The sequence below is a fragment of the Haemorhous mexicanus genome, chromosome Z, assembly GCF_027477595.1.
Source record: "Haemorhous mexicanus isolate bHaeMex1 chromosome Z, bHaeMex1.pri, whole genome shotgun sequence".
NCBI lineage: Eukaryota > Metazoa > Chordata > Aves > Passeriformes > Fringillidae > Haemorhous > Haemorhous mexicanus.
In genome coordinates, this window is record NC_082381.1 from 72,172,231 (window position 1) to 72,199,096 (window position 26,866).

Sequence of the window (26,866 nt, forward strand, 5' to 3'; positions counted from 1 at the left end):
TTAGGCAATTAACCTTCTCCTAAAATAACTCTTAAAAGAAATTATTTTGACAGGCTTATGCTGGAAAACTTGTAAATACAATGGGTATTCTGCTAAAGGGAGCAGAAATAACAGGAAACAGGAAAATACCTGAATGTGCGTTTGGCAATGGCAAAGGACAAAGAAAGCAAAAGGAGATAAAAGAAAGGAAAAGCTCTTAACAAATGGTAAAGAATGGCAAATAAATGGTAGGGTAGTGGAAGAAGAGAAGATAGATCAGTAAGACCATAAATCTAAAATACAAAGGAGATCATCAAAGGGAGTGAAATACAGGGGGCAAAGATTTTTACCCGTCTCTTTGTACCATATATGAAGTCACCACATGAATTGGCTAATATAAATCATTACTATTTCTTTGACGTTTTAGTGAATGTGTAAGTTTCCTAGGTACTTTTTCACTCCAGATAATAATAATTTAGATGGAAGCTATACTCTATAAATATAGTATATTGTCTCAGTAATTAGAAATTATTACCAAAAGCCATTATTCTCCTTTGTTCTCTTTCATTCTCTTGTTTACTTTATGTGCTATACAATTTCATGTAAAAAATCCTTTCTGCATCTCTTAGTTGCTCATTTACACACAAATATACCTGATATGTTGAATTTTGTTGCTGCTTTTTCAATTTTTCCTATTCTGAGGTCTTCATTCCTTTATCATACAAAGTTGTTATTCTTCATCACAAAGCATTCATTTTGGTGACATTATCAGTAAAGTACTCAGGACTGAATATATTTTACCATGTCTACATTGCTCTGAGTAGCATTAGCCAATTTAACAATAAGGCAGCAGTCAGTGAGGGGTTATCTAATACTAACTTAGCTTCAGTGTTAGTGATGAGAATGTACTCCCCTGTGAATTCCACAGTCTTTACTTGTAGCAACAGGCTTGAGCCTTTTGTGTTTTCTAACAGTTCAAGCAGAAAACTTGAAGCTGTCAAGGCCTCTTTTTTTAAAACGTGTCACTTCAAGACAATTACCTGTCTATCACTGATGATAGCTCTCTTCCTGGCAATCAAGAGGTATCTCACTGTATTGATTTCAGTGGTATAGGTAGAACACTAGGTATAGCATGGAAAATACAAAAAGGACTGGTCAGTAGCTTGCCCTAGCATATTTCCCCTCTGTAAGCTACATATACACTGTTTCTTAAATATGTCTCTACCATCCTTTATTGAGAAGTCAAAAGCTGTAGTATCAGGAAGCCAACATTTCCAACCACAGCTTAACTCATACACACTCTTTGTGTTTAGAGTATTCCACTCAGACCAGCTCTCACACAGGCAAGTTTTAGCCTTGGTCTGGAAGACGCTATGGCTAAATGGAGCAACCACAGTGTGTTGCACAGATTTAAGCACCCCTATGCTGTGCCTGCTACTCTCTGCAGTTGAGGACCAAGAACACGAGCTCTATTTGTGATTCTACACCTTGTATGCCAGTCATCATACAGCCTAAAAATGCACATCCATGGTGCTTCTCTGCACCAACTAGAACCTTGTTACAGCCTACCCAAAACTCAAGGGAAGGCTTGGATAACTATGGCCAGTGCTAATTTGCCTGACCAGAACTGTTCTCTCACTCACTGGAAAGGACAGAAGTGCCACACATTTGTTTTTTAAGAGGTCGACATCAGAAAGGAATCTACAATTACATTGATGTAAGACAGACTGGCTTCCCGTAACGGAACAACAGCCTTGGTTTCAGAATGTCTTTTTCTATTGCTATCATGCCTTTTGTCAGCCCAAATAATTAGGCCCAGCTCAGCTGTTCTTCACACATAACTTTATTTTGTGCATAGAGTTCATTACTTTGGCAAAAAAGTACTGACTTACATTTTCTGGGATATTTTTTGTTTGCTAAACTGCTCATGAAAACCTTTGTGGCCAAGTAGGAAACATAATTCCAGTCAATCTGAGATGTCATTTTCTTTTTAATCATCTTCTGCTACTCTTAGTTCAGTCTTCTTACTCACAGCCTTAAAGAGTTCTGCCTTACAAACACATCCACACTCTAGTCTGTGTGTGCAGGATTACTCCAAAGGCATTTTAGTTCCAGCAGCTGCCAAAAGCACAGTAAATTCATGGGCAGCTGTCCCATGTGAAGTAAGAGATTGCAGCATAATACCTTCACCTCACCTTAGCTCTGAATGAGCATTTCTTCTCAGTGAACTGCATTGCTCATTCTGACTTAACCATTTTCCATGTTTGATCAATTTAATCCTTTACAGTATTTTTTATCTTCACTGAAATTAGTATTTGTTTTCTGTTCTCTGATCTCACCTTTGGTCTTTTTCCTCCAGTGAAGACCAGACCACTTTTTTTCTGATTATCCTACCCACTATCTTTTCATAAAAAACACCCCCTAGCAACATGTTCCATCAGTTAAAGCTTCCAGTCTAGGTCTAAAATGTCATTATCTCTGTAATTCTCACTGCAGAAAAACAAGCAAATGGCTAGGCACACTGCTCCATTAGATGTGCCATTAATTTGAAGTGGGCTATAACCAATTTCTTTTCTATTCTATATGCCAGGCTGCATTTTCATGGTGTTACCACTCTTATTCTTGAGAATGAATAAAAGAACTAGGTCAAGCCCTCTTCAGCAATCCACAGTTTTCCTATCACATGTGGAGGAGTCAGCTATCCCTATTCCCAGCTTCTTCTAATGATCACAAGATTCTCCTGAACTTCTGAAGTCCTGATGAACCTCTACAGACCCTGGCTGAATTTTGCAAGGTCTTGTCCAGAGTCTCAGGTTTTATGCCCTTTAACTGGGCATAGCAATGCTAAGGAATGAGGTCAGTCCTGTTACAATATGCATCACTCACTCTCTTGTAAAGAGATGCCATCAAGCATCCAGCTGAATTATGGCAACGAGGTTGCCATAATGATTGCTTGTGGCTGCAAGTGAAGTTCACTTGTTTGTCACACAAATTACAAACACCTACCTGCTCTGAAAAAAAAGCAATATGCTCCCATCTCCCTCAAGAGGAAGTAGTGAATTATGAAGTCCATTTTTTGCTGCCACTGAGCTACTCATGTTTAGTAAGTAAAAAGTCTGTGAAGTGCTGTAACTGTCACTAAATCATTTCCAAAAATTACATCAGCCATTTTTTTTCCTTGCTGCTGTCTCTTCCCTAACTCTTCAGAGGACTTCACCATGACTTTTTGACCTACAAGACTGTGGCTTCAGTGCAACAGTCTGTTACTGTTCTGACCACTCAGGCCAAAGGGGGGAAAAACTAAATGAACCTTCTTCATGTTAAAGAATGTTAGACATTGGAGATTCCAAGTTCAAGTTCAAGTTCAAGAGAAGTGATACAAGCTGAGACAACATTATCACTTCAGCAAGAGGCTTGGATGTTTACTGGACCTCCCAGGCAAACAGTTCTACACAGTGATTCACCCATCTCGCAGAAAATGTCTGGGCATGGGTCAGAACATTGCCATTAAAGGGTGTTGATGCTCAGCTTCTGCCTTACTGTGAGATGCTTTCCCAACACCCCTGTTCTGAGAGTCATGCATTACCAAAAAAACCCCACATGTAGTCAGAATGAAGAATCTTTTCACACCCTTGATGGTCCATGTCCTTATGACAAGATAATAACACATTCCAGAAAGATTTTTCCTCTATGTGGCTCAACTATTGTAAGATTCAGTGGATTCTGTAGACTGCAAATTTTTTCACAACTTGTTACAAAACCGCTGAAAATATCCAGTGTGGTACAAGTTGGTTCCTCAGCAATCCCTAACAGCTTCTCCAAAAATACCTCTGCTCCCACAGTTGAACAGCTATAAACCTTTGCCAACAGCTACATGTTTTTAAGTGTTGGTGCCCATCTCTACGCTTCCAGGCTATCTCCTTCTTTCTGGGACTGAGAAAGCAGAGGATGCACAGGCATGCTTCACCGACTGATATCCTAACTGTGTATCACGAGAGCTTGGAAATATCCTGTATAGCCCAATGTGAGCACTATGTTGGGATATAAACTGCAGTGTGAATAAGTAGAGGGTAATTGATATCAAAGACCCTCCAATTCCTGACAACTAGCTTTCTTTTATTCTTGCCTCATATATTTAGGGAATATATGACCAAGCATTTAATTAAATATATAAAATAAACATTTCATATAATGCTGTATTCAATGTGCAAGTTAAAATTATATCTGGCAGGAACATTTTTTAAATGTGGTCAGATTTTTTCATTTCTCTCAGTATTTGGAAGTTTAAATAACTGGTGCTTAAATTACCTATATACCAGTACTATACACACAATACAGTTACAAGCCATATAACGGTAGGGAAGACTATGAAGCAGTAAATCAAACTAGAGTCTTTCCAGGAAATCATCCATGTGCAGAAAACCACTTCACAACATGCTCGAACAGCTTAATTCTCTTATTTACTAGGGATCCCAAATATCCTGATTCTATCCAGTGGCAGTTGTAATGCTATTAACTTTTTACCTGCTTGTAGCAGAAAGTGGCTGGTGTGTAAGTACAATCAGATTTTTGAAAATGAAATTGTTAATGAATAAATGGTACTTTGTGTCAATTCAGAAAAGTTAGGTACTGTTGCAAGCAAATTATTTTGTTTCTCGACACAACTTCAGATATGTGCACTTAGTTTTACACTGAGTCATAGATAGTCTGTGAAATCCACAATCCCTTGCTTATTTGAAGAGTTACAATGCATGTCATATGGAAGTGAAGCCTGCCACAGGACTGGTTTTGAAGGGAGATGGAAGGTTGTTCCACAAGTTCTGGCAATATACCAGGAATCGCTTCAGGCTATAGCATTTCAGAATAAGAACGTTATAAGAGGCTTTCTGTTGGCTGGGGGAGGGAGGAGAGTGAAGAGTTTATTTCTGGAATGTCTATTTAGCAGCAGAACTCAAGTGATCATACAAGAGACAGAAGGCATGCTAAAACAAGAGAAAAAACATTATTTTTTCGGTCCTTCTAGTTAAAGCCTGGTTCCACTTGAAAGTTTTATTGCCAAAAAATTGATTTTTTGAGGATGCTGAAACAGGCAAATCCATACACACTGAAATTTACCAATTATACAATCAAACTGTACTTGAACAGTCCCAAACTGTAATGAAGAATTGATGGAGACACAAACATACTAACCATTATCTGGTGAGAAAGCAAAAGTGACCAGCTACAATGCTTTTGTCATACTGGAAAAACTGTGAAACTTATTCCTCAGATGTCATTTGTCCTGATACCTTAGGAGGAGTTTGAACACCAAAAGTCCTGTAGGAGGAAATGGAAAGGACTGAGTCTATTCAGTGCAGACACCACCAACGGGAGAAAACAGCAGTATCTACAGTATCTAAGGATACTAGACAGCATCAGCTGCAAGCAGGGACATAAAGTCATGAATTTAATCTGCAGCCTAGATAAATACCTATCAGAAATTATGTAAGTACAGACAACTTTGTTATTAGGAAAGCAGAAAGCAGAGCAACTAAATGACTATTTAAAAGTGTCCATCCAGCTTTACTCTGCTACATAGAAAAAATACAGCATTTTCAGAATTACCAACAACATTTTTGTGGGTTATTAAGTCGTCTGAGACAGTACACCAAGCATAATCAGAGACTGGCACTAAATCTGTGAGAAACAGTAGTGGAATATATCTCATATCCTACTTGAGCCCAAATACAACTTAAGAACTAAGGGGGAAAAACCCTAAAGCATTCAGCAGGAAGAAACTCGGGCATACATCAGTGATGTTTTGTACTTTCCTCATTAGGAACAGCCTCCTTTGACACTCGCAGCACCAAGCTTGTGGCGTGGCACTGTTCTTTCTTACTAATGAACTAGAAAAAAAATTAATCTGGAAAGAAGAAAGCATCTTAGCTTTTTAAATCATTCTGATTTACAAAAATAAATTTTCAGAGTTACGGAATGAAAAAATATCCAAGGACAAGGTGGGTCATGATCATATTAATGATCTATATTGAGGACCATTCCATCCAAGGACAAGGTGGGTCATGATCATATTAATGATCTATATTGAGGACCATTCCTCAGCAACCTTCCACAAACACCTTTCTCAGGGACTGGTATCCTGCCCGATTTGAAGTGACTGAAACATCGAGACTGCTCTGGATCGCAGCGCTTTGCTCGCACGGCAGCTGTTGACAAGAGCATTCTCCAGCCGCCCATACTCCCAAGGGAGTCTTGCGAAACGCCGGGAAGGCCGCTGGCTCCTCAGGCCCGCTCAGGACAACGCCCCCGCCGCACCGCTCGCGCAGGCCCGGCCGGGCAAGGGCCGGGAGAAGCTTCCAGAGGCCTGGCCGGCTGCGGCCCGGGTAAGGTCCAGCCGTCCTCGGCCGGGCGTCCCGCGGCTGCCGCCCACGGCTAGAACGCACCTTGGCGGGACAGCCAAGGGGGGGCGTCGGGCGCGGCCGGCGGAGGGGCGGGAGCGCTGCGGGGGAGGGGCACGGCCTCCCTCAGGACCCCGCCGCCGCGCCCGGCCCCCGCGCGCGCCCCCCGCGCCCCCCGGGATCCTGGCACAGGCCGCCGCGTTACGGGAAGCCCCGCCCCTTCCTGCAGCCCCGCCCCATGTGATGACGTCACTGGCATCGCGGGCCAATACCGGCGTGGGTGGAGGAGGAGGGAAGGGCGCGCGGGGGCTGGGGCGGGGCGGGAGCGTGACCGGGCGCGGGGCCGCGCGTGCGGGACGGCGGCGCGATGGCGCGAGGCGGCTGTGCCGCTATTTAGGGGCAGGGGCCGCGGAAAGCGAGCGGCGGCGCCGGGTAAGAGCCGGGGTGTGCGGCCGTGTGCGGGGCTCCCCTTTCCCTTCCCCCTCCACCTCCGCGTCCTCTCCCGACCGAGGGACGTCTGCCGGCGGGGACCGTGCTGGGCCGTCCTTTTCCTCCGCGCCGTGCGCCCCGGGCGGGGGTGGCGGGGCTTTCGTTCAGGGCTGACCGGGAGACCGGCCGGGGTGGGCGGGTAAACAGCAGTCTTGCGCCACTCGGTTCCCGGGCCGATCGCCAGCCGTGCCCCGCGGCGGTGTCTCGCCTCGTCCATCCTCCCCCCGCCGGCGCCGGCGGAGCTGCCCGGCCGTGACGCTCAGAGCGCAACATGGCCTCGCCCGGGGCCGCTCGCTGCGGGGCCTGGGGGTGCCGAGCCCCTCGCCGGGCCGCTCCGCCGGGCCCCATCCTCAGCCCTGCCCCGGCGCGGCGCGGAGGGACAGGCTGAAGGTTGTCTGCGCTCTTGGCCAGAGCGGCGATGGTTAGTGCCGACCGTCCGAGTTGGCAGAGGCGTCGCGACCCTCGCGGGAGTCGCGTCTCTCGGCTTTTTCGATTGTCACATAAGTGTGGCTGTGCCACCGAGACGCATTTCCTTGATGAAGAGATTTGCGTTTTGTTGCCGTCACCGCAAGTGGTTTGCTCTTGTTGCCTGTAGATGGTAGAAAACTGCTGCCCTGAAAGATACGCACACTTTGTTTTATTGCTGGTCCAAGTGCTGGAGGGGATTCCCTAAGGAACTGGGGAGGAGCGGGTACCGTGGCCGTCTGGTTGCTTCCCATGCGGTCCTGGGCGCTAGTCATCTCTGTAGTGGGACTCTGATGTTTTCCCTAAAAAAAATCTGCATCATTATTTTCATCTCTTGGATGATGAAACTGAGGCACAAAGGAAAGCAGGCTGCCAAGTGTTTTGGCAGGATTGAGGGGAATAATTCCCAGTCTCAGTTTTCATGCTTGTTTTACGCTGACTACGGGTTTGCCAGCTGGTTACTGCAGCTGGTTTGCTGCTTGTTACTGCTGAGGCATTCTGGAGGCATAGTTCTACACATAGTTGTAGTAGAGCTGTGTGGGATTATAGTTCTGTCGTTAGTGATCTGTTCTGTCACAGAGGAGGAAAGGGAATCCACAACCTTCCCAAGAAGTTGGATACTATTGGGAGATAGGTCTTTTTTCTTACACCCTCTTTTCTATAGAAATATTAACCTTTGTGCTGCCTATATGCTGTTACTTCCAGAGGCATATAGAATATACTGTTCAAAGCATGTAACTTCTGAACAGATTTATCTATATATTGGTGTAGCACAATAAGAATGTGAGTGTGGATGATGAAAATTTGAGATTACTTCCTAGAAGCTGAGCATTCGAAGTAATTGTTTGGATGTTGTTTGTATGTCTGGAAATGTGGTGCTTCAAGGAAAGTCAATAGATAAATATTTTTGGCGGAGTAGAAAGATAGATAGATATGCACATCTGTAAGTGAGTACACCAAATGGAGATACTGTTCCCATGCTGCTTGTCTGGAGGATTAGCATTTGCACAGTTATGTTAAAGAACCTTTTTGGCTATTTTTAAAATCAATTATTCTTGTATTAGCAAGAACTGTCTAGATTAGAGAAGCACCATCACTGCTTGTGATCAGTCTGGAAGGTTTGATTTCAAAATGTGATGACTGAATGCTAAGACATTACTTTGTATTAATTAATTTGATTTTTGAACTAAAACTGCTTGCTAGCTGTGAGAAAATTCTGAAGTATTCCAGAGAAATTGATTTACAGTTTTAAGAAGGTACCAGAAGGAACTCAATCATTGCAAGCAAATATTTGGTGCCTCTAGTTAGGTATTTCAGTAATTTTAAACTTTGTACCCATTTTGGTTTTCCTTTTTCTTTATATTTTTTGTTATGAGTGCCCTACCAAAACAACGAGGATAAGCCTCCTTCTAGAGGCAGAGGAATAAGTACAGGAGAGAAATTACTGGCTTAGATGGTGAAAGAGATAGAGATGTCATTCGTGTATAGAGATTTTAAGTATGAAAGTGTATTTCTGAGTATTTTGTTCATATAACATTACATAATATTTAAGTGCTTCTCTTAGAGGTGTCTGGTGTTTTTTGAGTCTCATAAATGTTTCCAAGGAGGAAGGAAGCTTGGAGGAAGGAAGGAAGCTTACAGCTGAAATACGCTTAATTAGAAAGCAGTTACGGTTTGAGTAATCAAAATTCCTTTAAGGATAGTTACAGCTTTTAGATGGCTTTAAGTACAGTCTGACTTGTTATAAAAACCTCAAGCAGCAGCTGCCTTGTGCAGCATCCCTGGTTCTGTCTGCCTGAGCTATGTGGATTCCTAGTGACAGATTGCCTCTTGAAGCTATAAACATAGGTCTTTTTTTTTTTTGGAGGAATTTCTGGAAATCCATTTTCCCGCAACCTTTGGTCTCCTGTGATTGATGTGATAATGAGCCTTAATAGACTGAACACCTTCCTGTGGTGGTTGTGGTGTTATCTATACTTCCTGACTTCCAAGCTGGCTTTGCTGATGAGTAGATGTTATTTTAGCTATAGTTTTTTAAACTGACATGACATGGTCATTTGTAGATCAGTTGGACAGGAATTGCAGCTTCTCTGAAACTGAGAGGTAACCCATTATATAATGGCTTATCCCTGTGTTCATTTTGGGGCACGTCTCATGATTTATGAAATAAAATGAATTTTTAAGATTTCTCTCTTGCTCAGAATAAGTAATGATACCTGTTTTGCATGAAAACCTGATACTTCTTCACAAACTATTGGTCATAGGCTGATCTTAAAACTCAACACTTACTACTTTGTGCATATAAGGTGTGATTTTAGGGTTGTAATTAGCTTTTCATAAGCACTGCATGAAGCATCAATTTATGGATCAGACATAAAGGCTTAGTGCTTTCCTTTCAAAATGGCTGCAGGATGTGAAGAACAACAGAAGTCCCACTTGATTTGGATATTAAATGGGATGATCTCATGGCATATGAGTTTTATAAGTCTGTCTTTACAGAAATAATCAAAGCATTTAAACTTTTTTTTTCCTCTTTGAGTTAATTTATTTTCTGTGAGTCAAGGACTGTCACCAGCAGCATTCTAAATTGACCATGTTGGTTTTACTCAGTAGTATTTTGATGGATTTTGATCTTTGGCCACCAAACCATGAGAACAACCTGGCAAACTTCTGTCTCCCTTGCCTCTTCACTTAGTGATGCACAACAACTGCATAGTATAAAGTGTTGGTTTGGCTCTTTAGTTTTGTTTGTTTTTAATAGAAAGCATCTGAACTGGCCAGCTGTTTCAGTGTTCATGCAGCATTGGGTTCAGCTTTCACCTCAGATGTATATATATACACTGTACCAGTCAGTAAAACATAAAACTTGGGTTAAGCTGTGCATAGTGACTGAAAGAAATTGAGTTTTTTGCTGTCTAGACTAACAGCTTAGTCTGACTTACAATTGTGAATTGTGTACAATTAATGCCATCATTCAACAGTAATGCTAAACACTATCTTTTAAGGTTTGTTGTAGTTTATATGCAGGGTTTCTTCAGTGTCTTCACCTCAGCATTTTTACACACTCAGATAAGAAAACAGCAGTTTGCATAGAAGTATTTTCCTCATTCTAATATGAAGTATGGCTCCTTGTTTTGTTAATTTTAAGTCCCACCATTTATTTTGGTTTTTTTTTCATTTCCTTTATGGTTTTCAGATAGGCAGGATGGATGGAAGTGTCTAGGGTAACTCTGGATCTTTCCCGTAGAACTAAATTTCAATTAAGAATCAGTCTTGTAAAAGCCAGAGACACTAATGTGTTTAAAAATAGCACACATTAGAAGGGATTGTAATAGCCCCTTTGTGGCTTTAGAGGTGTGTAGCTTCAGTCTTCTTCAAATGGTGTTGATCAGCAAGGGTGGGACTAAGTAAAATACATCAGAGCAGCCTAAAGCAGGAGTATGAAGCTCCATTCCCTTGCCTTTCAGGAGCTGACTGCAGTGAAATTGAATAGTATGATTTGTGGAGGGCTTATCTGCTCCCTCAAAATAATTGCTAAACTTACCAAAGTGCAAAGTAGTAGAGATTTGAACTTCAGTCTCTTACATGTGAATGAATCTGCTTGGAACAACTGAAATGTTGTTTTTCAAGTCTGGAAGGCAGTTGAATATAGAAATGGCATTTAAATGAAAAGATAGTAATTTATTTTAAATTTCCAGTGGAAAAAAACATATTTTAGGACAAAATGTGTGATAATTATGTATTATTGTTTACTTATTAAGTTGGTTATTGCTTTTTATTTATTTATTCTTTCATTTGCTTTACAGTATGTTTTTAATAACCTGAACCATACTTGATAACTGCTGGTGTGAAAATCAGTGAATAGTTTTGTGGAAATACTGTTTGACTTTAATAAATAATGACCCAAAAGAAAACCAGTAACTTTGTAATAATGTAATAGCTTAGGTGACCCTTGTCACCTAAGCTATTACATCATTACAAAGTTACTGGCTGTTACTCCCTGCCTTTACTCTAAGGTGGCATGAATCATGATGGCAAATGGGAAAGAAATTAAAAACTTTAAAAACGTTCCTTTTTATATCTGTTTCATTCTTTCCACTTCAGTGTGAAAGGTGCTTCTGCTGTTGTTCTGCAGCTTTTGGCAATTAGCAGTGAAGCAGAGCTCCTGTTTCTTTCCACCTAGCTTGTAGTTGCCCTTAGGCTTCTGATGAATTTCAGATCTTCTGCAACTCAAATTGTTCCAGTTAAATAATTTAAATTAATCTTGCTTGAAATAACAGTTCCTAAGGTCTATCCATAGTAGAGCTCAATAGGCTTTGGTTAACAAGCAGTGTTCTGGTAAGTCTTAGCACAAGTCTAGTCATTAAAGTAGATCCCTAAGCGCTGGTTTTATTTGGTGATGTAAACTAAAAGAGAATACTCTTTATAATTTGGTTGTTTTCACCATGTTGACTTATAAAAATGTTTTAAATTAATTGGTTTTTTTTTTTTAATTCAGAAATTCATGTGTGGGTAGAAACCTTAATTTTCAGATATTGGACACTTTACTTCCAAAATAAACAAGAATCAATTGATATTATTTCACAGTTATTTCACTGTACCCTTGTAATAAATATCCAAATACACATTGCATTTAAAGCAGTATAGCAGTTCTTATATCCAGCCCAGTGAGAGTACTTAAGTAGAACATAGAAAAAACTTAATAGCTTTTTGGTTCTCAATGCCATATAGCTACAGTCTGATGACAAACAACTTGTTATTTAGTCAAAAAATGAACTAACAAACTTCCAGTGACAAACAAATGCTTGTTAATATATTTGCCAGTCTTTTCAAGCATGTTTCTGCTGTAAAGTTTCTATACAGGAAATTTTGATGGGCTTTGAGTAATGAACTCACAAGTATGGAAGAAAATAAAGATACCTGGGTGATTCTGGTGGCTTTTTAGTTCTGACTGAAAGACTTCTAGGTTGGCAAACCCTACAAAGACTTTGCTGTAGATGTTTGAGATCTGCTTTCATTTGGTTGTTCCTGTGAATAGAGATTTTCTTTACATTACACTGTTTATCTTGATTTGTAAAGAAAAAAAAGGCTTAGTTCTGTTGATGTGTAAGGAATGAGGTTCTGGCTTGGGGGTGATCCATGCTTAAATGTGTGCCTAGTTTTACATATATATGTGTGTGTGTATATATGTATATGTGAAATACCTTGTGTCTGTCACTATTATGAAGTCAATTACATGCAATCAAAGAAAAAGGATGTTTGCTATCATAAATTGCAGTTTCTTCTGATAGTAGTAAGTGGAGCTTTTTAATTTTCCTGTCTAGGGAATACTGTGGAATTCCCTTAAAATTTTTAGCGAGCTTCCTTTGATGAGGTAGAGCTCAGAATACTAGTTTCCAAAGAAGTTCTCTCAGGTTAATTGAAAATAAAACTTCAGAAACAATGTTGCTGTAGGCCATCTCTCCTCAAATCTTAGTAAACCTAGAGAGCCTATGTTAAGTTTCTAGGTGTAAGAATAGCATGAAGTCTGCTTCTAGAAATCGGCTTGTGAACTAAATGCCTTATTTCACTAAGCTAATCTGCCTGTTCCTGTAAAGATGCCTAAATATAGCTAAAAATAAAATAGCTCGTATGCTTAGTAGAGATTGGTCACTTGCTTTTGGTAGTGTAGGGCTGCCTTAAAATAAGTTGAGAAAACCAGAACACACTTAGTGGCTTCATGACAGTGGGGGTGGAAGCTACTGTGTGAATGCTTCAGTATCTCTAAAGCGTTTTCTAGAAGTGTCAAAACTTGAGAACGAGCAGGCTCTGTTGCAATACAGAAATAAGTACAGTGTTATAAAATGTACTCCAGCTTTTGGGGAATTGCAAGCTCCCTTGTAAAGTTTTAAAGAATTAATTAGCGCTTTTTCTATAGTAGACAGCAGTTCCTGATATGGAAGCATTGTGCTTTGTAATTCCTGAGTGTATTTTAAGTCGCTCTTGTGAATGAGACACGTGGTTTTGTGGTGAGTTGTTCTGAACCTTGTCTGAAGGTTTTGTATCAGTGCCCTTGAAAGTTAGGCAAGTATGAAAAACATAATCAAATTCGTAGGGTTAAATTTTAAAACCTGAACCACACTGTTACACCCTGTATTCTAACTGAACTTCCTACAGAGTTACCAGTGACGTTTTTCATATGCAGTGTGAAAACCTAAAGCTGATACATTTCTTAAACCTGTAATTAAATCAGCTTTAAACAGCCTTAGTTTTTTTAAGTAAACATTTGATTTTGTTTTAGCAGTGAGGAAAATAGAAACAGTTTGCCCATTCTAAGGTGGGAAGATACACACATTTATTTTCCTGGAAGTGTTTGTATGTGAGATACTATTTTAGAGCAAATACAAGTCTGATTTTGACATTGATCTAAAGTAAAGAGTAATAGTTTAAATTTAAAAATATATATCTTTCTCTTGTTACAGAAATTCTGTGCAGCATGTTTTCTAGGTGGAACTGGGTGGCCTGTGGCTTCTATCTGGTGTTGAATATTTGTTCTCCTGATGGTAAGAGTTCTGTGTCTCAGATACAAGAGGATATAGAACTAGTTACACCGAATGTTTGAATGCTTGGTTTTTGTCTAGATACTTGTGGGATGAGGACAGAAAGTAAGGTGTGTTAAGATAGGCAATCCTAGTCTCTAACACTAGCTCACCACAGCACAGATGCACACTTACCCCCGTTTTCCTATGCTAACTTGTTTAATAGAAAATACTTTTTTATCAAAAGAGTAAACTCAAGTATAACAACTTCCTCCTTCAGAAGATATAAACATGCAACCCTTGACTGTCCTCTCTCTCTTATGTGCCTCTATTTATTAATAGAGCTTTCCTAGCTTGGTGAAATGCTTTTGCAAAGCCTAAAGAACACAGCACTGGTTTTTGCCCTTGAATCTTCATGGTGGTCTACTAATGTATTTCAGTTTTATTATTGTCAGGTAATTACTTAAATTACTGCTTATACACATGTAGTGCTTTTAACTAGTGATGTATCAGCAGTATTGGTTAGGGAATGTTGTGTAGTCCTTAATGAATGTGAAATTTGTTTTCTTTATAGCTTCAGGTGGACTCGTGCAGTCATGTGGTCACATCATCCCGGAGTCACCTGTCCTGGCCCTTGGTTCCAATTTCACAGCATTATGCATTCTGAATGAGAGTTGTCTTGACTTTGGCAATATCTATGCCAGTCAGATTATCTGGAAGATTAAAAATAGACTGGTACCTAAAGAACAGTATCGTGAAATAAACAGAACGGTTTCCAGTGTCACATTCAATGACACTTCTTCACTAGCTACTCCTCTGACATGCAACATTTTAGCTGATGGACAGATTGAACAGAACATTTACGGAATTACAGTTACAGTAGGCTGTGAGTACCATTTTTTTTACGTTTTATTCTGGTCTTAAGAAAATTGTTTCTGAGAAATGGGAAAATGCAAAAAATAAAAAATGTGCATATCTTTAGGCACTTAATTTTTATTCCCTCAGTTACTGGATAAATGAGTAAAAATATTGTCAAATTACATGCCACCACAGCTGCTCAATACACACTGAAGAAAGTTTTCTAAAAAGTAGAAAATACTCTGGAGTATTTCAGTGTTGAAATAGGAAAAATGGAACAACAAAAAGCGGCAGATTTTAATTATAGAATAAAGATGTGTATTTAAATGAAATAGGAAGTAGGAAGTTAACTTTTCCTTACTTCTGGATTCTGTATCAGAGGTGGAGGAAATACTTTTAGGTGACATGTCCTGGTTTCATGCTAACATTTTGAAAATAATGTTTTCTTCATTAACAGACTGAGAAACATTTAGTCCATCTGTATCACTAAAGCTAACCTGAATTGCCTTAAGGATGGAATGTATTATTTGGATTCCTTTACCTCTCTATCATAGAAAATACTTTTAACTACGTATAAACTTCATTTATTCTAGAATGATAGCACTTGTGTGGTTCAGACCAAGTGCTTTTAGACAAGACTGACTTGAGAAAGTCACGTGAATAAATGCTACATCTTAATTACTCAGCGTCCTGCTAATAGGACAAGTGTTGTAGTGTCCTAAGTATGACATGGCTAATGAATTATGTTGTCTTCTAGTGATGGCAAATGGTACTGCAGTTGTGAATGGTCTGCATGCAAAAGGCCTGCTTGAGTTCACAATTTAGAATTATATGCTTCTAGCATGACGTACAAAATGCTGTCACAGGAAAGTAATTTCTGAGGAGTAAATACTGTACTAGAAAAGATAAAATAAAAAATATTTTTAAAAGGTAAAATACATGGAAAGGTGAGGACAGATAAATTATTCTAAGATTTTAAATGTAATGACGGTACAGATGACGTTCCACATTTGTAATTCACATTACAATTTTTTATTTAAAGCTATTACATTTTGATACTGTCAATTAAAGAAAACTAAATAATGAGACTAGCAACAGGTTTGAGAAGAATACAATTATTCAGGAAGAAAGCAATAAGGTTCATAAGGTTGTTCTATTGAAACTAGCGCTCTGCTTGAAAGCAAATAAAATATTCTCTAAGTACGTTATACTGTTGTAAATAGTGATAATATAGGAGATAGAAACACTACCTAGAAACACTAACACTTGTATCTTAAAATTTGAGGTTAAAAGAGAAAGAAAATTGTTTTGCTGCATTCTGAAAAAGTTCCTTACACACTACAGTGGATGGATGAAGATCTCTAAGCTTTCCTGCATGGGTTTGCAGCTCAAGCTTCTTCCATACCTCAGCTGGGGGAAAACAAATTGCTTATAGAGCTCAGGTTACTAGCAAAGTCACTATGTGCCAATTCTATAGTGGTTATTAACTTATTTTTCTTCTATGTGAATTAAAATATATTTAGATGAGAGATGGTTAATACAAGGTTTTCTGCCTCAGAATGAAAAGTCTTTGTTGTTCCTTACTAGCAAGTGCTTAATCCTTATACAGCCTACTGTATAAGGATTAAGCACTTGCTAGTAAGGAACAACAAAGTAGTTATTTAAGCTGCTTTACTTTGATTGCAGGATGGTATCCAGCACTTTTTGCCACATCCTTTAGAGAAAAATCAATTAAATACTTCTGATGTTCACAGAAATCACTCTAGTGGGACAGTTAAAAGGATTCTTGCTGGATTGAAATGTGTGTATAGGTTAATTATTGCTAATTCTTTCTGTACAGTGGCTCCAGAGAAGCCCAAGAACTTAAGTTGCATTGTGCATCAGGTATCAAGATTCACATACGTTATGACTTGTACCTGGAACCCTGGAAGGCATACGTTCCTGGATACTCAGTTCAGGTTGAAATACCGCTGGTAAGTAGCACTCTATAGAATATCTAAATTATTCTGAAGAATATTTTTATGCTAAACCAACAGTCCTTGAAATTCCTGATTCTTTGGAAGAGTCCTTAAGGTTAAGTCCAATTTTCTGAAGTATTGCTGTCTGTCTGGTATGAGGGGTAAGAGAAGAGTTTAAGAAGTTGGCATTCAAGAAATGCTAAGTCAGACGTGAAGTTTTGTTGCTGAACTTGTTTTGGAGTGACAGTAATCTCGTATTTTTCTATTCTTCAAATACATGATTAGTGTGGCTTGAGTACAATACATCTCATAATAGGGGGCTATACCCAGCCTCTTACACTTTTCTGAGTTGACAGTTCTATCCTGTTCTAAACAAGCAGATGTCTGCTCATTGCAGGAGGATCAGACTATGTAACTTTTAAAGGTCCATTTCAATCCAAATCATTCTATGATTCTAAGTAGAGAAACTTACATAAAATGACTGAGTTTTGTAAAGTTATTATCTATCTGCACTTCATAGGAACTATGGACAAACACTATTCTGAGTTAATCCTAACATGAAAGTTTCAGCAAAGTATTTCTCCTGTGAAAACAAATTGCTTTCCAAACTCTTTAGACGGCCTTTTTTAGATGGAGTTTTTTAGATGGCCTCTCAGTTTAAAATGGAGTGAACAGGATTGTTGCATTGCTCTGGAGACAGGAATGATTGTCGACAGCTTTCCAGCTACCCCATTCTGCTGAAATGTTTCTACTACAGGTGTAGTAGAAAGTATGCACTGATAGAAAACGTTAATGCTTTGCAAATTTCCTGATGCCCCTAGAACTATCTAGTGTTAGTGTAGCAGAAGATGGTGAACAGAAATTATCTATTACACCTCTAACACTGTACTCTTGAAAGGTATGCGAGTAGCACTGACTTCATTTTCTAATGCATTCTAGTTACTGGCCATATTGCTTTTGTGTAGTTGTATCAGTTCTTGTTCTTTTCTTTTTTAAGCCAAGTCTAGTTCTTATACAAATTTATTGACAGTGCTCTAGCTTGTGCTTTTGAAGATACGTGACTGGAAGTCAAGAGATTTTGTTTTAGTTTCAGTTCTAATGCAATCATGCATTTCTGGCTGAAAAAGCCATTCCCACTTTTTCTTCCCCTCCCTCTGCTTACAAAGTTAAGGCAGAGGGGAAACATACAAGATAAACAGATTTCTCACTCTGCTCTTCTTTAAGATATTCTCTGAAGGAAACCAGAGTTACTGCCTTGAAGCTTGTTTTTTCTTTCTCTTTTATTTAGGCCAGAAGCGGTCTTTCCTGACTGTATACCAAAAGATGTTAACAATTCTTGCACCGTTAATGATATTCAGTTCTTTGTTAATACGGAGATCTGGGTGGAAGCAACAAATGCACTTGGGAAGGCTGAATCTGATCGTCTTGTTGTGGATCCCATTGACATTGGTAACTATATGCCTCTTAAAGCTTCAATAGAACATAACTGCTGCTTCTGTGTATATTGCTGAACTGGTATGTTAGTGTTTCTTCACTATAAAAATTATCACTACACAAGTGTTGTTGACTAGAGCTTGAACTGTGCTGGGCAAAGGTAGGGATGATGAGAGATTTCTTCACCATTCAGATAGCAAGTTTTTGTTGAGTAGTCTTGTTTAGAAGATAGTGTAAAGTAGCAGCCATTTCAGGTCCTGAAAGACTTTAATAGTAGTGCTGCAATATCATGTGCTGCTTCTAAAGGCATGGTAAAGTATAGCTGTGGAGTTAAAGTTAACTTCTTCTCTTTTAGTTAAACCACTGTCTCCACAAAATGTATCAATCACCTCAGGATTACTACCTACTGTTCTGCAGCTTAGCTGGGAGAATTGGATTTCAGACGCTGTGATGACGCTGAAATTCAATATTCGCTACAGAATTGCTGGCGACACAAACTGGATGGAGGTAATACAACCAATGTCCCTTGCCATGATTCTGCTGTAATCCAGACATCTGTCAAACTGGAGTTCCCCCTGTTCCACTTCAATTTCATTCAGTTTCATTTCATTATGTCTTACATGGCCACCCAAGGAGGTTTATCTGGCCTGTTCATGGAGACTGTAATCTGGGTATTTTTTGGCACAGTCTGAGTATGGTGACCTTTCCATATCTTCATGGACTTTTCTGCTGCCATCCCTGTCACAGTGCAGTATGTTTATTTTTAATTTTATTTTGCACAACATATAGAACATTAATAAATTTTCATCTTCCCATGTATGTGCAAAATGAATGATCTAAATGTCATTCAAAACTTGGATAAATACTGTATCATGCTGGAATGCTTTTTAGAACTTACTCTACCTGCAAATGGGCTACTAAAGGTCCAGACAGGGCCGCAGGCTGGGTCAGAGTGGCTGGAAAGCTGCCCAGTGGAAAAGGACGTGGCAGTGCTGGTGGTGGCAGCTGAATATGAGCCAGTGTGTGCCCAGATGGCCTAGAAGTCCAATGACATCCTGGCCTAGATCAGCAATAGTGCGGCCAGCAGGAGCAGTGATTCCTCTACCTTTGTCACTGGTGAAGCCACACCTTGAATCCTGCCCTATATACATGCCTCAAGTGTGAGGCAGTCAAGAACAGGAAAAGCATAAGGAGTAAGCCTTACCTGTAACGTACTATATGTTCCTGTCATCAAGAGCTGGGAGTTTTTTTTTCTTTATAAATCAGTCTTTATACATCAATCTGTCAACATATTTTTAGTAGCTCCTCAATTTTTCCTTACTTAAAGCCCTTTCTCAGAGCAGTAGTACTCCAGCAGAGGCTCAAATGTATTCTGAATTCTTTGAGTTCTTGGAAGGAAGACTGCTTTTGATTTTAGCAAAATACTCTGTTTGCAGCAGGGAGCCTTAACACAGCTCCTTGAGACTAATGTGGCTTTAGATGCAGAAACTATTTATTAAGATACCTGTATTGATATTTTAAAAAGCACTGGCCTGCACAATCTAGTCTGCGACTCCAGGATCGTGTATATGTTGTCCTGATAGGACAGTAGGACAAGTTCTTCGAAGTTGTCTTGCCCTTGTAACATACGCCCAAAACAAATGTAATAGTAACTTTTAAGTCAGCTGAACTTGCTTAGCTGTGGTAAAATTGGACTATTTTGATAATTCTTTACCCTCAGGATTAACCTCTTAAGTGTTCTGCATCTGTGTTTAAGCTGTAGTCATTCCTTGCAGGGGTCCTCACTGTAAAAAGCCCTTAGTTGCAAATGGAATAATGTGAAGAGTCAGTGTTACCTACTTGTGTCCGTTATCTACTCCACCCTGTTCCCTACATACATACTGAGAATACTTTTCTGGCATTTTTATCTTAGGTTGCTCACCTAAGATAAATAAAAGAGCTTATGAAAAGAATTTATTGACAAAACTATAAACTACTCTAAAACTATTTTCAATTTCACTCAAGAAGTACTGTTCTGGATCAGTGGAAGCAATGATCCTAGACTTTTAACTTTTAGTAATCAATAATCAAGCAGATCACCTACCAAAGTTCTGAATTGTGAGGCAGGGTACTACAGATCAGTAAACAGTAGAATTATGTGGAAAAGAACAAGAGAGATGTAAGCTAATTTTCAAACAAAAGAAAAAAAGAGATTGTCCTGAAGTAGCTGCCTAACTGTTCTAGTGTATGTATGTTCTTATACCTGGTAAAGACAAACAACTCTGACTGAACCTGTACCAGACAATGTTTGAGAATTGAAGTTTTTGGAAGTGAGAGGGCAGGAAAGCTTGTTTGTGTTATGTGTGTGTGTGGTGGGGAGCTTTCTTGGATGACAGGTGAAGGAGCACAGAACTCATCTCTACAGTATTTTGATCACTGCTTTTAAAATCTTTGTCACATTTGCAGGTTCCTCCTGAAGATACAGCTTCCCCAAGAACTTCATTCAGTATTCAAGGTCTCAGACCATACACAGAGTATGTATTTTCCATTCGTTGCATGAAGGAAGATGGAGCAGGCTACTGGAGTGACTGGAGTGAAGAAAAGACTGGGGTTACCATTGAAGATCGTAAGTAGTGCATAACAGTAGGTCACTGACCTCTCAGGTGTGAGTCCTCTGCAATTTGGCAGTGACCAGCTGAAATGATGTGTCCTTGCTTGGGCTGCTTGCTTGTATAAGTAACAAAGCTCTCCTGAGCTACTTTCAGTGCTGACTCGACCCATGCATTCCAAGGAGCATAAGACTAGCTTCTTGTTAAGCTGGTGTAGAAGAACTCCCTGAAAACAGCTAGAACAGCAGCAGGGGAGAAGAGTCTTCTTCATAGAAAACTGAATTCTCAAAGTCTTCTTGAAAAAATCTGGGCTTTATGCTTGGTTTTTTATTCTGAAAGTTATTCTCTGTAACAGAAGTTATCCTGCCTAGAAAAGGTTTTCTTAGTGGACCAACTGCCTTAGTTTATGAACAACCTGATGTTTAGGGGGCTAGTAGAAGTCATAGGTGAACAATCATCAACAGGTAAGAAGCAGAAGATCTTAGTCATACAGGATGCATATATTTCTTCACAAACTTAATAAAGCAATAATATAAAATAATGTGCATGCGGTAAGTGTAGCCTCTTATGCACTGAAGCATCCAAATAACACATCTTTTACATTTCTACGAAGTATTCATTTTGATTTCTTTTCCACTTTGGTATCCTGCAAGGTTGGCTGTGTTTTTGGCTTATGCTGATGCTACCCCATAGAGAGCCAGTGTTGTGTACTTAATACACAGTAGGGAATCTATTCTTACATCCAATTACCATAAGTAATTTGTAATAGCTATTTAGTGTCAAGCTGATCAGTATTTTTCTGGTTTTTAAATGTGCTTTAGCTTTTCTTGCTTACCCCTTTATAATCTTGTTTCTCTAATATCCTTATGTCCCATAGTATCTTCCAAGGTGGTCTTTTCTGAGCAGTCTGTTCACTGCAGCATTTCAGTGCACAACAAGTTAAACCAATACAAGTTCCATTATTAAAATAGATTGGAAATCCTTCCTTTTTTATCCTGATTGAGTTAATTTGTCATCTTAGATAAGAAATAAGAGGGATTATTGCAGGTTTTTTTAAAACAAGTGGAATTTTTATCCATGATTGCATTGCTTCAGTTCTGTGCAAAATTTACATTCTCTGGGGGAGATACTGTAAAATATGTCAATATGCTAGTCTCTGCTTTTCAACTCCTAATGATAGTATGACTTCATTTTCTGTGTTTCCTATCTCAGGCTGAGCAAGGATGATTTCAGGACTACCTGCCTATTTAGATTGCATTGCTGTTCTGCTGTGGTGACTGGCTTTGCAAAAATACTGCTAATATTAAGTACCCATGACTTACTTTAGCCTCAAAACAAAAGTTTTATAGTAGCAAATGAACATCAGACAGGTCATGTTAGATTCGTGATCTCTGTTAGGCAAGAGGTACAATTGCTTCTCTTTAATGTGAATCAAATTTGGATACTCACATGAGTAAAAGAGCTCCCTTTGCCTCAATTCGTAGTTCTCCTCTCACAATGTAAAGCATAAAAGGTGCGATGCACGCTGTACACTTGGTACTGAGGAGTGTTTGAGGTTAAAAGGCTAAGCCTCATAATATACTAAGTGTTATGAAAGAATTCTGAGGAAAAAGTAGTCTTAAAAGATGTAATTCATTTTGAGATCAACTTTCTCTTGGGGCTAAGACCCTCACAAAAGATTGGCCACTTTTTATTGCTTTGTGCAGTGTAGTATTTTACTTTGAAATGGAATTTGTTGTGGAAGTACCACTTTTTCATAGTACAGATGCCAAAACATACTGTAGTATTGTACAAAAGTACTGCAGTTTTGTTATCCTTTTAGAATCAAGGAGTCTTACTGCTAAGAGAAATTTGTCTCCTTGTTAACTCTTGTGCACTTTCCTTTTTTCAGGTAACTTGATATTGAGGTGTAGGAACAGTGTTGGATGCAGACTGTAGCAAAGTTTGCAGAGTGCAGGTGTGCAGGGTAGTGCCTCTGGATACACAGTGTAGGTGTGATCATGCCTCACTCAGCATTGTGTCACCTTTAGTCTAATCTTGCAGATGGCCCACCATTTGTGACACATACTTTTTTTGATACTGTACACTTAAAGCAGAACTGGTGTCTTGCTCATCTCTTCAGGAAATTGTCCACTTAAAATGCCAAGCATTATTTTCATTGAGAAAGCAAGAAATGCTTTTTAATATGCTTTTATTTTTTTAAGAAAGTATATAATGATAATCAAAGGATGAATTCAAACAGATTAAATAAAAAATATTCTACTCTCAAGCATTGTTTGTTTCATCAGAACCATCTAAAGGACCACCCATATGGAGGATCATTGATACATCTCAGTCACCAGCCTGCTGGACTGTGCATCTAATATGGAAGGTAAAGTGAATTGAAAAAATTGAGCATTTTTTTTAAAACATGCGTTTTTAAGTGGAAAAATCTAGCCAGTAGCCTTGCGAGATGACTGGGATAGTGTAGGGTTTTTTGATATGAGAAGTGACTTTAGTATTCTTATGATAATAGCTATGAAAAATTAAATGTAAATGTAAATTAAATGTAAAGGCCGTCATTTAACTGACACTCATCTGTGACCTAAAATACCCAGCATATACTCATATTCCTCATTTGTTGACCTGTGGATTTGGAACTGCCACTTGAACAAAGCATAGCTTCATGTCATGTCTTCTGCTGTAACCTAAAATGTGGCAACACTGTCTGGACAGTGATACCCCAGCTGCAAAATCCATTAAGCCTTGAGGTACTGCAGAGGCCAAGGTTATTAAAAACAGCACTGTGCATTTGTGTGCTGTAAGGCTGCTGTGTCCAACTGGATGATTAGTCCAGCTGAGAAGGGTAATGTAATTATGGTCACTTCCCAAACCCTGCTTTCTTGTGGTCCATAAACTGTGTCATACTTGTCATATTAACACAACCAAAGGTGAGATTTCTTTTATGTCATTGTGTTGTAAAGTCATGTAAAATGGAAGTTCTGTCAACAACTTCTGCAATACTTACAGAATAACTTTCATTAAATGACTAGGTATGATCAAAGAAAAAGAGTGTTTAAACAAGAAATAGGCTTTGGAAGTGACTGCTTTATAGAAATATGCACAGGTTTTGTTTTTCTTAAATGTACAGGTATTTCATCTGTGGAACTTGCCGTGTTCTCATATTTTTTAATCGTACCATAAGGACAGTAAGGGTTACATCACATTTGTTCAGTATCAGCTTAATCAAAGGTCTGTTTCTTACAGGCACTGAAGCCATACGAAGCCAATGGAGTAATCTTACAATATGAATTGACTGTCAGAGATAAATCATCTCTTTCCAGTCCAGTGAAGAAATACAATGTTACTGGCACCAACCATACCTTACAGCTGCGGGAAGGAACTTACGAAGTGACTCTGATTGCCCGTAACAGTGTTGGGCCATCTCCTCCTTCAGTTTTACTTATCCCAGCAAGTAATTCAAAAGGTGAGTGTCCTAGTAATGTCTTTGTCAAGTAAATCTGCATGGCCCTTTTTATAAGAAATCTTGAGTGTTGTAAAATAATACCTTTTACATGGGCATATATTTAAAGTATTACTATTGCCTTTTATATATACTGCCATTTGTGTGCCAGGGAATGTGTGGATTTGTGTATTCACAGTGTCATTTGCAGCTATGTGTGGTGTTCTGCTGGGTTTTTTTCTGCTGGATTCTTAGGGCTTCTGTGTACTGTATTCCTTGTTTCTTTTCTTAGCATAGCAGGCATTTTTGTGTCTTTCTTAAAAAAAAAAATCAATATCAAAGGGTTGGTATATACTTAGATATATACCATTCTGCCATTGTTCCTACTTTAATTTCCCGATGTCCCTCCCACTCCTTTCCTTGTTTGTTTCAGTCTTGTTCTCTTACAAGATTTTCAGTGTCTTACCTGGTTGTTTTGTCATCTGCTTCCCCTATTTCCATACCGTTCATGTTCTTTGTTCTATTCATTATGCACTAGTAGTAAGGACAGGCTGGTTTATCCTTCTTTCTAGCCTTTTCTTGGCCAACCCAAACACTACCAGGATAGGAAGCAAAAAAAATAGGTATATGGATAGGTGCAGGTAAACACTAAGGCAGAGCCACTGATTCTAAAGCTATTAGATGAATTAGTTAACGGTATAAATTCACACAAAGTAGTATTGTAGCCAGGAGGAAGTACTTGGTAAGGTATACATGTATGGTATATAAGCGTATAATAGGTATTGCAGAATAAGCTAAGTTGGGAGGAATGCACAGATATCTCAAAGTCCAGCTCCTGGCCCTGCACAGGTCACCCCAATAGTCACACTGTGTTCCTAAAAGCATTGTCCTACTGTGTCAAACACTACTTGAACTCTTTCAGACTTGGTGCTGTGACCACTTCCTTGGGGAGCCTGTTCCAGTGCCCAGCCACCCTCTGAGTGAAGAGACTTATCCAGCCTAAACCTTCTCTGACACAACTTCAGGCCATTCCCTTGGATCCTGTCACTGGGCACTCAGAGAAGAAATCAGGGCCTGTCCCTCCTCTTCCCTTCACAAGGAGGTTGTAATTGCAGTGAGGTCTCCCCTCAGTCTCCTTCAGACTGAACAGACCAAGTGACCTCAGCTGCTCCTTGTACAGCTTCCCCTCAAGGCCCTTCTCAATCTTTGTTGCCCTCTTTTGGATACTCTCTAACAGTTTAATAACTTGATTGTACTGTGGCACCCAAAACTGCCCCCAGCACTCGAGGTGAGGCTGCCCCAGAGCAGAGCAGAGCAGGACAATCCCCTCCCTTGCCTGGCTGCTGATGCTGTCCCTGATGCCCCCAGGACATGCTTGGCCCCCCTGGCTGCCAGGGCACTGCTGGCTCATGTTCAACTTGCCATGGACCCCAGGGCCCTTTCCATGGCACTGCTGTCCAACCTCTCATTGCCCAGTCTGTCTGTACATGCAGGGCTGGCCCATCCCAGGTGCAGAATCTGGCACAAGCCCTTGTTGAACTTCATATGGTTGGTGATTGCCTATCCCTCTACTTTGTCAGGGTCTTTCTGCAGGGCCCCCCTGATTTTGAGGGAGTCAGCAATTCCTCCCAGATTTCTATCAACTGGGAACTTGCTTGCTGTCCCTTCCAGTCCTGAGTCTAAATCATTATTAGACCACAGGCCTGATGATGGAGCCCTGGGGACCCCACCCCAGTGAAGTCCCTGGAACAGGTCCCATGTCCCCAGTCTGTTGTCACCGCATTCACTGTAACTCTTTGTGCCTGACCCATGAGCTAGTTGCTGCCCCATCACAGGATGTGTTTATCCAGCTCTGGGCTGGAGATTATATATACTATTTACTTTTATATATACACACATAAAGTATGAGTACTTAGTAAGTACTTAAATGTAACTGATTGAAACACTTGTAAATTCCCATTCTAAGTCTGATTTCTCTCTTGAAATAGTGTTTTTTCAGAAGAAACAATGTCTGTGAGAATAGAGAAGTTGAGTCTAACTTCCAGTTTTTAAATAGCCTGATACTGCTTTTGGATCTCTGATATAAAGATCCGTTTGTATATCTCCAAATTTCAGAAAATGGCATCTGCATTTACTTCAGTTCTGTCAAATTGCTGGTATTACCAAAAAGTATCAACCAGAACAACTCCTATCATGAAAGAACTGTCAATATTGATCGCTTTTTTCTTTCATTGCAGCTCCTGTGAAGAATCTTAGAACATTACCTAAACATGACAAATTGTGGGTAGGGTGGACTGCTCCTAACAATTATGTTCTTAAATATGTGATCGAATGGTGTCTGGTGTCCAGCAGCTCAGACTGCATCATAGAATGGCAGATTGCACAAGGAGATGTTCAAGGAATTGACTTAAAAGGTATTTAGCTCATAAATCTACATATAGTTTGTAGGACACTCTAAAAATCTGCTTAGTGGTTGGAAGATGAGAAACATTCTCACAGTGATTAGAATTTTATGGTAGAACAGGAGTTTAATGCTGAGGGTTTCAATTAGTTTGTGGGGAGTGTATGGAAGTATTTGTATGTTTTTGTCAAATATACAGCTGTATCTGATCTTGGATTTTGAAATTTATATAATGTAACAAGGGGCTTATCTCCATTTTGGTTTTAGTATTGTCATTCTTGGAAACCATTAACATAGTGAAAAGGCTGAGTTCTTTCAAAATCAACCAAATTCTTTGAT

General features: G+C 39.5%; 1 protein-coding gene across 2 annotated transcripts in view; it reads left to right on the forward strand.

Moving 5' to 3' along the window:
* Positions 1 to 6,701: 6,701 nt before the first annotated feature.
* Positions 6,702 to 26,866, forward strand: part of IL6ST (interleukin 6 cytokine family signal transducer) — a 32,694-nt gene continuing 12,529 nt past the window's right edge. The window contains exons 1-10 of one of the 2 annotated variants that reach the window (XM_059836899.1): positions 6,702 to 6,806; positions 13,790 to 13,870; positions 14,421 to 14,732; positions 16,545 to 16,677; positions 17,924 to 18,111; positions 18,452 to 18,603; positions 20,542 to 20,701; positions 22,973 to 23,055; positions 23,931 to 24,150; positions 26,364 to 26,540. In XM_059836899.1, the coding sequence (XP_059692882.1) occupies positions 13,804 to 13,870; positions 14,421 to 14,732; positions 16,545 to 16,677; positions 17,924 to 18,111; positions 18,452 to 18,603; positions 20,542 to 20,701; positions 22,973 to 23,055; positions 23,931 to 24,150; positions 26,364 to 26,540 (1,492 nt within the window). In that variant the 5' untranslated portion in view covers positions 6,702 to 6,806; positions 13,790 to 13,803. The remainder of the gene's footprint in view (positions 6,807 to 13,789; positions 13,871 to 14,420; positions 14,733 to 16,544; positions 16,678 to 17,923; positions 18,112 to 18,451; positions 18,604 to 20,541; positions 20,702 to 22,972; positions 23,056 to 23,930; positions 24,151 to 26,363; positions 26,541 to 26,866) is intronic. The other variant, XM_059836900.1, reaches the window with a different exon arrangement.